General features: G+C 34.0%; 1 protein-coding gene across 1 annotated transcript in view; it reads left to right on the top strand.

The window, feature by feature from the left end:
- STXBP6 (syntaxin binding protein 6) overlaps positions 1-16,185 on the top strand; it is a 111,885-nt gene that overhangs the window by 83,665 nt on the left and 12,035 nt on the right. The window contains exons 3-4 of the mRNA XM_082760941.1: positions 6,657-6,787; positions 8,550-8,715. Of these exons, the coding sequence (XP_082617067.1) occupies positions 6,657-6,787; positions 8,550-8,715 (297 nt within the window). The remainder of the gene's footprint in view (positions 1-6,656; positions 6,788-8,549; positions 8,716-16,185) is intronic.

Genomic DNA, 16,185 nt, shown 5'->3' with positions numbered 1-16,185 from the left:
TACAAATAACTATATGCAGTTCCGAAGAACTGTATCTGCATAGAACTCTTAGTGGGACTACCTATTTTCAGTTGCGAGCATTTTTTTTTATTTTTTTTTTCCTGTGCCTAAAATTAATTTTGGAGGTGACCTGGCTACTTAGTAGCACTGCTGTCTCAGAGCATCTCTTTGTATTAGTAGCTGAGGTCTAAGAACAGTGGCGGGTCTCAAGGTTGCAGGAAGTTGGACAACCACAGTGGTAATGCTCAAAGTTCTACAAGAATTAATTTGGTCCCTGTGTTAAATCAGTATTTAGTTGCAAATGCTGAAAACTGGAATTCATAGCAAAGCTCACAACTGTCATGTGAAGCTGCCTAGAAATAGTTTTCCTGAAATCCACATGGTATGCGAAGAGAATTTCATGCATCTGGTCCTTATTCTTTAGTACCTAAGTATGCTAGAATGCACCTTATTTAATTAATCAGCTTTATTTGTCTGACTGTTGAAACGCTATTTGGGGAAATTTGGGAAGTCTTTTATTTGAGCCTTTGTCCATTTCCAAAATGAAATCTGTTGTGTGTTTCTTTAAACGTTTGAGACATTTCCATCAGTTACTCTTGCCTTGTTCTCTGAATACAAAACCTCAGACTTGTGCAATGGAGAAGCAATTGAACAGAGGAAAAGAAAGGTCACTGTTCTTTTGAAGGTCAGAAACTACAGATCACCTGACTAACTAGTAGCCATAGCTTGCTAGAATTCTGCACAAGACTGTCAGAATTTTAGTCAATGAGCTTTTGCAAGCGCATGAAACGGTTGTTCCTTTGGAGGCTGGTATTGAAGGGACTTGTTGAATTAGAATTAGATTTAATTGCACAAACAGAACTCTGGAGGGAAAAGGCAGCTTTTCAATATGTAACCCTAGAGAACTGAAAAGTATCGAGGAGTAATTACCTCTTTCACGGTCTGTTCATAACCTACTTTTTTTTTTCTTTAGGAGCGGGGTTTAAAAAGAAAGCATTTCTACCACAAGTGCCAAGTCATTTTTATTTATTAGAAAAAATGTATAAAATCTGTATCTGACATTAAATACTATGTTAATAAAAATGTGCTGCTGCTTTTAAATTTACTGTTTTTATTGTGATTAACTGAAAAGTTTCAAAAACTCTTGGCATCTAACTCTGAGAAGTTTTTGCTTTAGGGCAACAATTCTACAACAAGGTAGGAATTATTAAATTCTAGATGCAGTGACAATGAACTTGCATCACACTGCCATGGTATCCAGTTCAACATTTTCTTCACCAAAGATTTATTTTGAAGAAGTGTTTAGGCTCTCTTGCATTTTAAAGATTTTTTTCCCCATTGTTATTATTATTATTATATAACATATAATATATAATAATAATTGATAATATATATCATATAATTATACATCATATAATATAACATATTATAGCATAATAATATAAATTATATGATATGTCACATAATATAATTTATATTATAGCATAATAATGCTACATATATTATATAATATTATATAATCATATGTCATATAAATTATATTATTTTTTATTTATTTATTATTTATTTTATTTTTTATTTATTATTATTTATAGCATAATAATATAAATTATATGATATATAATATATGATTATGTAATGATATTATATTATTATTATTATCTGTTATTATTAACAGCTACTTTTCATCATTGGTTATTTGTGAGCTGAGGGATGAATATCCACTGCAGCTCTACAGGATGTGATATACAGCTAGCTTATGCTGACCTAACATTAAATTGATGGGTAGTTTTGAATTGAACTACAGATACAGCCAAGTATATTCAGTAGAATTCTTCACTCAAAAGCAATCTTCAGTCTGTCAGTCTTACAAATGAAAGTAATTTTTTACTAATTTTAATTTTTTTTCTCCTACTTCATTTGTACTATTACCTTTTCTGAAGAACTAGTGACACAATAGCAATAAAAGCTTGGGCTACTGTAAGAGCTATGGAGTACTTGTGTAGTGTCCAGTTATTTAAAAAATAAAAATTTAAAATATCCTGTTATAATGTGAACAGATGCAGCAATCACTAACTGCTTCAAGACTGTACTTAATTTCTCCCTTCAGTAGATACTTCAATCACTCAGGAGTTTAGAAATATACTGAGATATGACTAGAAATTCTGTGAGACAATCAAACCATTTTTAATAAGATTCCTAATTACCTAAAGAGTTTAAAAGTTATATAATAAACATATCCAAATTTAAAGAACATCCAAAGCTAAACACAGATATACAGAGTCAAGGCTTCAAGTAAAGATGTTTTTTAGATATGCATTTCAAATGTGATACAGTAAATTTCATAATGGGATGGTTTAGAACCTTCACACTATAACTCAGGAACAGGTATTTTGGTGCAGGTATTTAAGAAATTATCACTTCTCATCCTTTTGTCTTTTCTGTACATGATGTACATTTCAGAAAACTGACAAAAAAAAATATATTCTGGGTTGCAGATGCAATGAATTTTGACTGTGACTTTTTTCTGCCTTAGCTTTCTTTCTGTGTGAAGAGCTGTATAGATTCACTGATTCTAGTGACATGTGGCACTGGATTCTAGCTTAGGTCTGGAGTTCAAATACATTCATTTTAGTGTGCTCTAAGTTATGGGAGCAGTGACTTTATTAACTGTCACAACATGATCTAAACTTAATTATTTCTGCCTCTTAGTTTTGATCTGCTTTTGAAACAGAGTGTTTTACTTAAATACATGTCCTTAAACTTTAACAACATCTTTGAAACTTAATGCTGTGTCTTATTTTTATTTATGACACAAAAGAGTTAGTAATGTCTTAAATCCCAGAAGTAATGCTGTTTCTGGCTCAGTGCTTTTTGGTTATTTGTTAATATACTGTTCTGTATACTGTTTTTTTCTTTTTTTTTTTTTCCTTTTCTTTTCTTTTAAGGAAAGGTCCTCAGTGTCTTCAGTTGTAAATTGCTATAGTTGACTTTTCACACATTCTTTCTTAACTTAATGTTACGTGTATATTCCCAGAAATCAGATAAATAAATCTGTTTTCCCTGTGTCATCATCAGATGCACATAAATACTGTGTGGACCTATCTATTGATGATTTTCAAGCAAATACGTTTTGTCCGCACTGTTCCAACTTCATATTTTCAAGGTCTAATGTTCTTCTACCAAAGCAAACAAACAAAAGCAAACAGTAACACACACACGTACGCACACACACACACACACAAAATTGAAGCATAATTTTAACATTGTCTCTTATTAAGGTAGATAAAGATCTTAGCAAACACATCTGTATGACTTGTCAGAAAGTGTGGCTAGGAGCATGTAATTGCTTCCAATTTTTTTCAAATTTTTTCAGATCTATGAAAAGACTTCTTACATGTTTGCAATTTAACACCCACTCAGTGGCTTGTGTGAAAGTGCTCTAGTTTGCAAAGCAATGTAATGAGCAGCTGGTGAGGATGGCTTTTCCAGCTTCAAGGGAGTCTGTGCAGAGTTTTAATGACTTCCATGCTACTGTCAAGCTGTCATGGAGGCTTTAAATGAAGGCTTTAAAGCATATTTGGTGGGTTTGTTAGTAGTTGTGCTTAGAATGTTCTGGAACATCTAGCTTTTTCCCCTAATACAGACACACAAAAGGTGAAATGCAACTAAGTCTATTTTGCTGCAAACAATAATTACAAATGAGAGACCTAACGCAAACTGCCGGTATTCCAGGAGTGGCACAACAGCTAACTTAAGACCAAATTTTTATCTAAAACAACAACTGAGATGTTCAAGAGCCTTGTAAGTTCCGTAGGACTCAGCCTTTCCAAGCTTTAGTGTGTTGTGGATGATATAGGACCACTCTTCCACTCAAGATGTTTTTATACTTTATCACTAATAGAAATTTTCAAGACTTGCTGAAGCTTAGACACTCAATGTGATCTTTTTGCTGAAATGCTGACTACTAGCAGCTCCAGCTGAAGAGAAAGCTGCTGTTCATTGATTGTTAAAAGTGCTATACAAAGAAATTTAAATAATTAGATTATTCAAATAGGAAAATGTAAACTTAGCCAAGCAATACATGGAGTTTTTGACATTGTTTCACCATCAAATCTGTAAAATCTGATATTTTTCACCTTGAAAGAATAAATTACCTCTGTTTTGCAAAAACACCAGAATGTATGTCACGTATGAGCCTTCAGAGCAGTGAGAAGTTTGTTGAAATCAAATTTAGGGTTGTAGATCTCACAATCTGTTATCCATAAGATTCTGAGAAAAAAAAAAAAAAAAAAAAAAACATTTGATTATACGATTGTTTTGTTTAGTGCTTCCTATTTTTAAATGCTTTGTTTTGCAACACTGCTGGTGTTGATTTTATACGTGGCTTACATATAGTATGCATGTTTTTACTTTTAACATGTCTAATTCAGCTGTATATTATTGTGTAAATTTTCATAGAAGTGAATAAACCACAGAAGGAATAAACCAGAGATCCTAAAATTTGAGCCACTCTTAGATAGCCTTCTACTATTAGTATTACATAGAAAATATATGGAACTGAGTCCAACATAAGAGAAAATGTATGGAACTAAAGTTTCGTATTTCAGAGAGGTCCAAGCATTGAGACCATTGAGCAATCACTGAATCTTTAATACTCATCTCACTCACTTCTAGTCTTTGCATTTCAATAGTTATTCTGATCTAAGTTTGCTGCTACTTTTCTGATACTGTGTTGATTTCCCCCGTTCTGTAACATTTGACCTGCGATTCTGAATCACATACTATGTCAATTTGATTCTCAGTGTTTCAGCTGCTGATTAAGAGACTTCTGGCAATGTGTTCATTATATTGTCATCAATAATCTTGTCAATTTATTGAGTCCAGCTGTGCTTTCTAGTCTGAGGTAATTTCTCAGAAACAATTATCTACCATGTAGAACATTAATATCTGATTTGATTTAATGTACTAAATCTTCCATGTAAATAAATTTTCTGTTAATAACAAATTAAGTTCCCGTAAAGCTGCTTAAGCTTTTACCATAGCCATACGTTGAAAACACATAAATCTGAGATCTTGAAAAAGAACTTATCATATTAATCAGAAATTCTGTTCTAAAGTACATTGAACATCAAGCCATGGACCTCTGCAATAGTAAATTTTCATCCTAAAAAGCAATGTTAGCTCTTTTCACCATGTGGAATGATGAGGCATTACATCAATATTTAGTTACTGTACACCTGTGCCCCTGAGTGCAGAAGCGTATGCAGTATGTGTCTTCAGCTTTAGAAGCCTGTTAGCTTGTTAGTTTTCCTGGTAATTTGGGTAAAGTGAGTGCACAAAAAGAAGCAATCCTTACTACATAAGTCTTGATTATTTAAGAAGCCTTCTAACTGCCAGCATCTAAAACCAAAGAGGAAAGTAACCATTCCCAATACTACTCTTTTTGGAAGGCCATATGGATTAAAAGGATTTTAGGAAATAGATCTTAGCATGGAAAACAAATAACACACTAGCCTTAGTATACTGTGTGGTACAATCATTCAAAAAAAAAATTATTTTTTCACTGAGAGTGAAAATATGTTTTGAAGTTGACTTAACATACATCAGCAGAAAAATAACATGAATGTAATAGTGAGTGTGATTATATAAAACACCTAAAATTGTTTTAAGCAAATTTGCAGTGGTTTAAAGTATGTGTAGTTATACTGATGAAAAGAAAATGCATTTGTTTAGAGAGAAAGTATAGTACAGGAAGCCGTTTTTCCTGCTGTTGAAAAGTTATCTGTAATGTTTAAGTACGCTTTGAATACCTGATGCTGAGTCAAAGATGCACTATTTTGAGTATTTTATATTGACTTTTTTTTCCCCCAAAAGCAGAACTTTCATGTATGACTTATTCCCATTGTTTATAATTTTTAACGTACTTTGTTTGTAACATGCAAGACTGTTCTTTTTTATGGGCTTTGATTATGGTACCTACTATTTGGAGGAACAGGATGGAACGATTTCCACAGGCTGTTTTTGGTTTGGTGGGTTTACTATCTTAGTGCAGTAAGTGTGTATACTTAAGTCTGACTGTAACATGGGAATTGATGTCATAGATGTTAGATGAATGAGAGCTACATGTAGCATCTTATGAAAAGACTGGAGAAACCTGTAGCTTTTTCAGTGCTTCACCAATATTGAAGTCAGTCCAAAGTAATAGTTAAATAAATACATTCATGCGTATATGGACAGTTGTCATGTTTGTTCTCTTATCTTAAAAAAAAAAAAAAAAAAAAAAAAAGAGAGAGAGAGAAATAAACAAATAAGAGGCTGTATTTGAGAATTAGCATCTTTAACTCAGCATCAGGTATTCAAAGCGTACTTAAACATTAGCTAATTAGCATGGTGAAACAAAAATACTAAGGTCACAGTAAAAATGCAGACAGGAAGAGCTCAGCTTTAGTTATGTTTTTTACAAACCGTTGGGAAATAAAGCTGATAATGGCTGTAGTGTATCTAATTTTGAGTTGTATAACGCTTGTGTGAAATTGTACCATCACATATAGAAAATACACTGTCAAAATTGCTACTGATATGGTGAACTAAACAACACGTTTCTGAAATATTAAACCCATTTCAGTTGCATGCTTTTTCTTTTATATGTTTAGTGACAAACAAGAAACCGGCTCAAGCTTCTATTACGAAGGTCAAGCAATTTGAAGGCTCTACATCTTTTGTCAGGAGAACGCAGTGGATGCTCGAGCAGCTACGCCAGGTCAATGGTATAGATCCTAACCGGGTAAGTCTGAACGGTTATGGCAAATGAAAACTGAACTTTTAACACCTGATTCACAAATCAGTTACATCTTTCATTATTCAAAAGGCAGATGGAATGATGAGATACAGGATTAAATGCAAATTCTCAAAAAAGAAATAACTTAGTGTGGTATGTGAAATAGATTTTAATGGGAAAGATGGGAGGAGGCCAAAGCTCATAATCAGGTATTTTCTTCTTTCCTTCCTGTCTTCCCCTACTCTTCCTCCTGTTCACTCTCTTCTTTGTAAAGAAAAATAAGAGCTGTGTTTGTCTTGTCTTCAGCTATAAGCCTCTCGGGTTCCATTTTGGCATGCAGCTCTGTTGTAAGAGAAGTAACCAGAAGCAAAGACAAGAGAGGTTACTGAGGTTCAAGTGCATGGAAATATTTTGAATCTTGCTTTTTTTTCTAGGACAGTCCTCTCCTCAGATTCTTCTGCAGTTTTTATCATTCTGTACAAAGGGCTGTGATGTAGTTTATCTGCTAGTTTAAATTTAAAGCAATTTTTTTCTTTTTGATTTAAAACAAAAATTAAAGCAAACAAAACTCCACAAAGTGTTTTGGAACTCCTTCCAGAATGTTTGCCTCAAACATATTTTTTTAATGTGGAATATACAGAGTGCCTTGAGCTGTCTTGACAAAGCCACACAAATATGTAATAAGCTTACGAATACAAATCAGAAAATGATCACAAAGCAACTTAACCGTGTTCGTTGTACAGCAGAATGTTTGTAGATAACTCCATTGGTTTGCTCAGGGCTGTGCTCTGATCAGCTGCCTAAATCTTAGCGGCTTAGTGGTGCAGACTGCTGTTTCAGTATAGTCTTGTTAACAAAAATGAAGCCTTTGGAGTTTTGTGGAATTTTCTTTGAGTAAAGGAGCACTGAAAATGAGAGCAATGATAATACAGATATGGGATATGAGTTTTAGGCCCTTTCCCATCAACTGTTAAGCAGCTCTCTAAATAGCAGCTTGAGATACTTTCACATTGAAAGTCCTATCAAATTCTTCAACTTATACGCATTCCTCTAGGACTTGTTTTCCTGTGATTCCTAGTGCCACTGACTCAAAATAGTTTTTTGTATTAGTTTACGAAATGAATTCTAGCAAATATCACTAAATGTATAGCAGCAGTACTCTTACAGAATCCATTTACTTTTGTTGTTGATGCATGGTACGGAGGTGGGGTGTTATTTTATTCTGGCAGTGCTCTTTTGTTCTTGTTATCTTGAGATCTATACAACAGTTTATGATAATAAGTTAAATACAATAACTGCAACTTGCTATTTATTTTCCTTTTTTGGGTGAATATAAAGAGCAGAACCACATCTTCTATAATACATTGCGAGAGCAATTTTGAGACTGAGAGGCTGAACACATTAAAATAAAAATGCCTATGTTAATACAGAAGAAACATAGTAACTATATATCTGTAGCTAAAAAGGATTTCTTATGAGATTCCAACTTCTAATTCCTTGGTCTAAAACCCATTATTTTCTGGTATTTTTTTTCATAGCTGAATATTCCTCACTAAAAGAAAAAAAATATCTGCGAGAAAAAATATCCTGCCTGTGTTTTCATCCAAAAATGTGCAAAAGAACAATAATCATAGGATGGTCTTTAGTTGCATGATCTTTGTCTTTTTTTCCTACATAACTGCTTTTTAAACAATGGCAGCTCTACATCTTTTTCCAAATCATTAATAAAACCAAAGTAGTAGTAATGTTTCGTTTTTTTTTCTTCTAGGATTCCCCAGAATTTGATTTACTATTTGAAAATGCTTTTGACCAGTGGGTAGCAAGCACAGCTTCAGAAAAATGCACATTCTTTCAGGTTCTTCATCACACTTGTCAGCGATACCTGACAGACAAGAAACCAGAATTTATCAACTGCCAATCTAAAATTATGGGAGGTAAGTCAGTTGAAGCTGGAGTACTTACAATTGAAGCTGGAGTACACAACCATGCAGTTGGACATGAAATGATTTGCACCTGAGTTATTTTATGTCCAAATGAGCTTGCTACCTATCTACATCTTGAAATCATGGGTCTGAATACGCTGATTTCACAGTGGTGAAATACAGGCTTCACAGTTTCTCCATCAAGCACCACTTCAAATTCTTACAATATTTTTTTCTTATGTTTAGTTCTAGAGGTAATATCCACTACCTCCCTTGTGAGAAGTCATTTTTCTCCCACTCTTAGTAGCATTCAATTTGTTTCCAAAAATATTTCTGGGCTGCCTGGAATATTTCCCACCCAAAATCTGTTCTACAGGGTCATTTCCTAACAAGTGTTCCCAAAAGTGTTTATTACCAAGTTCCTGTAGTTTTTTTGAAATTTACTTTGATCTTGACAGAAATCAGTTAAGTTTTATTTTCATAATTTGTTCATCCTAAGGTATCCGTCTGATGTCTATCCAGTATTAGACATCAGGTTTAAAAAGAAAGAAATAAAGGGAGAGGGCAGACACAGGGGGACACCATCTGGTCGATATATAGAATTGTTGTTTACCATCTACTTCATGAACCACAAACACTACTTTTGGGGAAGGATTTTTCACTTATTTCACAAAATATTCTTTGGGAAAATAAAGCTTACGGAAGGTAGGTTACCTTATTTCTAAAAATAGTCACCTTTTTATCTGCTCTAAACCAGAACACTTCTAAAACCTTTTATGCCTTCTCTGTTCCACTCAGCTGGAATAAAAAGTTACTTTTGCTTTTTCATTGAGTTTTGTAACATTTGATATCTCTAAACTGTCAGAGATGCACAGGCTGGCTTGGGGTTTGGTTTGTTTGTTTTCCCCCAAGATATCAAATACAGATACTGCCAGCCTTACTCAACTCTTTCTGGTAGTTCTGTCTTATAAAACCAGTATCTGTTCCAGTACACCATCAGAAGTACATTTTGTGCACCCACCTTTGCTTTTACAGCAAAGTTTTGCTGTAACTTTGTCTTCCATCCCTTTCTTCTAAAATACCAATGGTAAAACTTGAGGAAGGGGGGGGAATCATCTCCAGTTTGGCGCGTACGTTTTGGGTAGTGACACTGAGGTTACCACCAACTTTGCAGTCAGAGCTGTTCTGTCAATCATATTTTGCTTTTAGTGTCTTCTAAAACTAAGATAAAAGGCACAAAATTTTCTTCTAAATGTCCTTTTTTTTTCCTTCCTGTTCCATTAATCTTCTTTCCATCATCTTCAAAAGCTTTTGGATTACATTATATTTAAAACCTCAAAATGTGTTTATCTTACAGAGGCATGCTTCCTGCGCTGAGTAAAAATAGACAAATAACTGTCATTGCAACTTTGAAATATCTCCAGTTAAAGGCAGCCCTCCTTCATGATATCTAGTGCCATGAAGTTAGTTCGGTTTACTGGTTTATTCTAGTTGGTCAATTACTTTGAGGCAAACAGAGAAATTCAGTGACCAGAAATAACACTATTCATTGACTTTAGAAGCTCTTCTGTTAGTTCACTGGTTCAGATGCTCAGCATCTGCAGTTCTGCTAGTTCTGGTAAGCCCAGAGATGGGCCAACAACACACCAAAATCCAGTTAGTCTGAAACCTGCAGTATCAGAGATCTGCATGAAAAATACAGGGAAGTATGTAACAGATTTCAAATTCATCCTCACTGGAGAAAACGGGGCATCAGTATAGCCAAGCAAGCCAAACAATGTATACCTGAGGATATATCTTGAATTACATTACAATCAGTTTAGAATTTGCAACTCTTCCCCTCCATTTTCCCCTGGTAACTAACCAAAGCAATAGATTCAAATCATTCTGAAACCTTAGCACTGTCAGATTATGGAGGGAGCTTGTCACTTTGTGCCCTTTATGTTTTAAAATAGCCTTCGTTTTAAGTGACATTCTTTTGACTTTTCTGGGGGATATGCACAGTAATTTCCTCTTGGATGGTTTAACTTCTAATACCAAACCAGTATGTTTTAAATAAATTATTACAATATATGCTTACGTAATGTTCTAGATATGCACATCAAAGATGTAACTGTAACTATACGTATTCTCTTAAAAAAAAAAAAAAAAAGACCTAACTTCTTCCCAACCAGAACTGAAGATGAATGAACTTGAAGGGTTTGTTTACAAGCTTACTGATTGAGCCTTAGTCCTTCCTAAAGGATGCAAGTGAAGAAAGTGAAATTCATGCTGTTTCTGCAGGAAGTGCTTAAGAGCTTATCCTTAAGTGAATAGGTGTCATCCTGTGGAACTGGAGACCCTCTTCATTGACTTCCTGAATTTACTACACGCATACATGTGCACACACACACACTTCCTCCTACTGGCCTGATTCTTCTTTTCCAGAACTATTTTTTGTGTTGAGTATGGTGTAAGGGTGTAGTCTGTGGAATTACATAGTCTACGCTGTTTTCTGTAACTTGCTTAATGACATTAATTATAGTGATAATGAGAACTGATGACAGGAGTGGGTGCTAATTCTCAGAACAAAGAACAAATTCAAATTTGTAAAGACTGTAATGAGATTCTTCCCTGTATTATCTTGTATGAAATAGTTTATTTTTTGTTTGGAAGAGGCCTCTCTATTGCTTACATGTGATTTCTAGGTGTTGCTTTGGGAAGTGGAAGACAGGCATTTGGAAAGAGGGTTTTTTTGATTCAAGTAGGAAAAACTTTCTCCTTCCATGTCTTTCTGATGTATTGGCTCCAATACTGGCATATGTCTAATCTGAGGCATTGTTGTGTTATGTTAATTAAGTAACTAAGCTAATCATTTTTTTTATTTAGACACATTACTGATGTTAAAAAAAAATAAAAAATAAAATAAAAAAGAGAAAGTTTGAGGTGAGCAGTGAGCTGAATATTTTTATTCACAGATTATGATCATTATAAAAACTTAATTGTTGACCTAATATTAGGCTGATACTAAGAATGCATTTGGTCTTTATATTTCTGGGTAGAACCCTGTAGACACAGTGTTTGAAACCTCAGATTCTGTGCCAGTAACAATTAGCAGTTGCTGCCACCTTTAGACACACATCAGAAGTGCAGAATCCTTGGAAAGACAGGTTGAAGGAAGATATGTTCCTGTATTTTTGTTTGTTTGTTTGTTTTAAGCTTTGTCCTACAAGCTTTGGTCACCCTGTCAATTTAATTAAAATATTCTTAGAAGTTCAAAGTAGTGATATCTTTGCCTCTAACCTTTCCTCTAGGACAGCTGGCAAGAGTTACTAATGGATCGTTTTTTCTCTTCTCCAAAAATATATTGCCAATGTGAGAATAGTAATGAGTTTCTTTTTTCGTAAGCTATTGATGCATCTTAGCTTCAGCGATCTAGGAATAGGGCTTTATGATGTTTTCATTAATTCTTTGGACTTATTTGAAGATGAAATTTCTACATGAAAAAGCCAGTTTGCATTCAGTTTTATAATGCAGATCTATACTATTTTAGAAAGTAGGCCACTGGGTCTTATTTCCAAATAAAAACAAGGACAAACAGTTATTGCAAGGCTGTATTTTGGAAAGCAGATTTCACAGAGGTTTTAAAGTTTGCTAGTAACTACAAGCTTTAAAGCAAAATATTTTTGTTCATGTTGTCTGAAAACCTTCTGTATGTTGAAAGAGATGTTCCTGTGGTGGATGATATGTGGTAGAATACCACATTTGGGACCGGTAAACATATAGTAGTTTTTACCATACTGTGCAAGCTTAATGAATAACTAAATGAGACAAATGGAATTAGGATAGGAAGAAAGACTATTGCTCCCCCCCCCCCCGCCTCATTCCTTTCACATATCTGATACTTTTTTTCACCTCTTACCTGATATAGTCATAGAAGAAATGTGTGCTTGAGCATATTACCCTTACAGACTTCTACTTGTAAATTAATTCTGTTGCAAGTGACTTTGACAGATCTAAATTTAAAAAAATAAATAAATAAAAAATCTATCACTTCATTTTGGCAGCATTTTGGTATTTTCAAATTACTGACCTGATTAATCTTAGCAATCTTTCTTTATGGGAACTGCAAAATTCTTTGCATTGAGTTAAGATATTTTTTGCCAAGAAAATAAAGGTCAATGTCAGTCTAGAGACTGAAATATTATAAATTATTTTCTTTTTACTGTCAGAGACCATTTCAGGCACTTGCTTTTTTTTTTTGTTTTTCTTATAAAATTAGCTGCTTATATAAAAACATCTAAAATATTAGCTATCCACAGATATGAATATAATAATTTTATTAATATGCAAACTTTGGAAGTAATCTATTATGCTCTTGTTCTTCTGATCATCAAGAAAAGTAGTAATTATTGAGCCCTCATTGTGTGTAGTTATTACAGTTCTCCTGTTGCAATACTACATATCTTTGAGAAGGTGGTAATGCATACTGGTAGATAAACAAGTACACAGACCACAAGTCTGATCCACTCTGACAATTATATTTACTTACTTGCTGTTTTTCTCTCCTTTATAAATCAAATACAATTGATTTATAATGCAGTGCTACTGAACTGCTATATTTTATCTGTAATATGTTCCAGCACCTTTGAGCCATAAGCTTGTTTGTATTTTGTTTTGTTGTGTGTCTGTGCCTCTGTTGTGATTTTTTTTTTTCCCTAGGAAATTACTGCATTTAAACTGAATGTGTTGTTTATTGTGGCTTGACAGTTACTGTACTGTTGGTTTGGGTGTTGTGTTTTTTTTTGTTTGTTTGTTTTTTGGCATGAATTCTGCTTGAAAAAATGCTTGTGTGTGAAAGAAAGTGAACAGTCTGTAAAATCAAATTGACAGAGAAATCAGTTTCTGAATGTCAGTCATGTTAGGAATCTGATTCCAGGACGAAGTAGTGTCACAGCTCCATCTATGACAACAATAAGCTTGTGTGGTTCCACTGTTGCAGTTCAGTGAAGACAAGAGATCACAGCCTCCAGTTGTAATGAAAGTTACTGTATCTGAGATAAAATACAACTGCCCGGACTCAAACTAATGATGTCATTGATGAGAACTTTGGAACATCTTTGAAGTACTCCCTCTGGGGAGCTGAGATTTGCTTTACATTTCTAAAGAAAATTGCTGAAGAAAAGTTAATTTGATAGCCATTTCAGAATGCCCGTTGTAGCATGACAGTAGTTTTCTAAGGGTATAATTTACTGATTTTCTGTCTTTGTCTTCACAGTATTTAAACTCCCTCATAAAATTCAAAACAGATCAGATTTGCATCACCTTCACTCAATATGGACCTAACGCATTGTATTGCATCTCTGCAGCTGTAGAATACCTTGTGGGGATAAGAGGCACAATACTGGCATCGCTGTATTGATTTCCAGGGGCAGAGTCAGATCAAGTCTCAAATAACAATCACTAAAAACACCTAACTCTCCCATTGTTGAAGGTATAAATGAGAAGCTGGTCCAAACTACTGCAAGACCAGTTTCACCTGCTAATTGTGACAGATCCTGTGCTACTATCAGACTATGAACAAATTATGTAGTAATTTGTCTCATCTCTACATTCCACTAGAAATTTTTCTTCAATGAAAGGATACATAGCTGATGAATTTACGTTAGTATTTTCTATTCCATCTGCACTGCCAGACCTCTGACAAGATAAACATCAAATGACTTCTTTGCCTCTTTGGGAAGGCCTACCAGCACATAACCTTGGTTTACATGTATGTATGTATCTATATAACCAATATTTTTTTCTTGTCCTTCTCCTCTCCTTCCCTCCCTCTAGAGGACTAAAGCTGAAATGGTGCATTAAAGCCAGTTTTGGATTTGGACAGGAAGGTATTGAAAGTACAGTTCTCTCAAGTGTCTTCTTAAGCTTGCAGTTAGGAATGTCATTGCTGTTCTGACCTGAACAGATTATTTAATAGTATATCCTTCCACTCCTAACATTATTCTTCAAAGATAAATTGAGAAAATAATATTCTGATGTCAGTCTGCTGATTCAAGTATTTTAAATTGTAATTAAATTAATAAGTTTAGTAAAGGTACTACTTTAGTGAATGTTCTGTATTTCAGAACACTTGGTCATCCTTTCTGGCTGATAATTTAAATATTGAAATTATCTAGAGACTAACTGGGGGGGTGATTTTGGGAGGGCGAGAATTTGGTGGTGAAGATGTTTCCTAAGTGCTTTCTAAAGGAAAAACAGCACTAAATAGCACTATACTGTATATCTTCTTCCCTTCTTCAGACTATTTTACTGCTTACAAAAAAAAATTCTTTTTTTATCTGCAAATTGTTCAATATCTTTCTCTTCTCTCCCAAGACCCTTAGATTTGTATTGATACTATAATTACACAATGCCTTTGGCTCTTAGGTGATCAGTGCAGTCAACAAAACACAAAACAGTAAAAATAAAGGAAAGCCATTCTTCACTTTGTTTCCAAACTTCTGTTCAACTTGTAGTGACAACAGTATATCCTAGTGTAAATCATACATTGTCATACAGGCGGTCTTGTTAATAAATTTGAACTGATTGCTGTTATACTTTTAACTGTACTTTATTCATTGATGCAACTCCAGTTTTATGCCATTCAGTGGGAACAATATATAGCTCATTTTCTTATATAAATAGTTTTGGTGTGATGAACAGAACTTCTTAATTACCATAGCAATTCATGGTTATTTCCTTCTGGAAACAGAAGGTAATTGCTAAATGCTGTGTTAATGCATGTGCAATTAAAAATTAAATGCTTGTGTTTACAAATCAGTCACTGTAAAGTCTTATCACTGTTGTACAGATAAAGCTCTGGATTAAACTGAAATAATTTTTATATGGCTAATAGAGAATGTGATGAACCTTTTATGAATGTGTGTTAAAACAGATCATGCAAACTGCAATAATGATATCTCAGGAGCCCAATTAGTTTCATCATTAAATAGACCAATTTCCATACTGATTGATGATAGTTTCTGTTTATCTTTCAGGTACTGTGTATGACAGGTTAAGAATGTTCTTTGTGCATTCTCTGATGCAGCTTGTGATCATAAGAAGAAAAATAAAAATTATAAATGAGGCTGACAGGAGCTGTGTGGTGCTTCCTGCAAAGTTTTGTTTCTTCAGTTTTTCTGTCCATCAGCAAGTAATGTTTCCAGAATTACTGGTCTGAAGCACTTTCCCAAAGGCCACTCTGCCTCTCCATTGTTTCTGCATCTTTGGGCCCAATCTGTTATGTATAATTGTACAGGTCACTAACAGAATTTTCGAAGGAGAAAGAATTTAATTCCAGCAGTTCATATTCTGCTACAAGAAATTCAAAATGAAATGTCTGACTTGCTAAGCAAACTGGATTACCAAGCTGTGTAGCTATTAATCAGTTTGGAAATCTGAATGTCAGAAAATAAGACAATTTCAGATAAAAGGACAAAATATCATAGAGAAAAAAGAAAG

This window comes from Aythya marila (genome assembly GCF_965140915.1).
Source record: "Aythya marila genome assembly, chromosome: 5".
In the NCBI taxonomy this organism is placed as follows: Eukaryota; Metazoa; Chordata; class Aves; order Anseriformes; family Anatidae; genus Aythya; species Aythya marila.
Note: the sequence above shows the minus strand (reverse complement) of the source record. Positions and strands in the feature narration are given on the sequence as shown.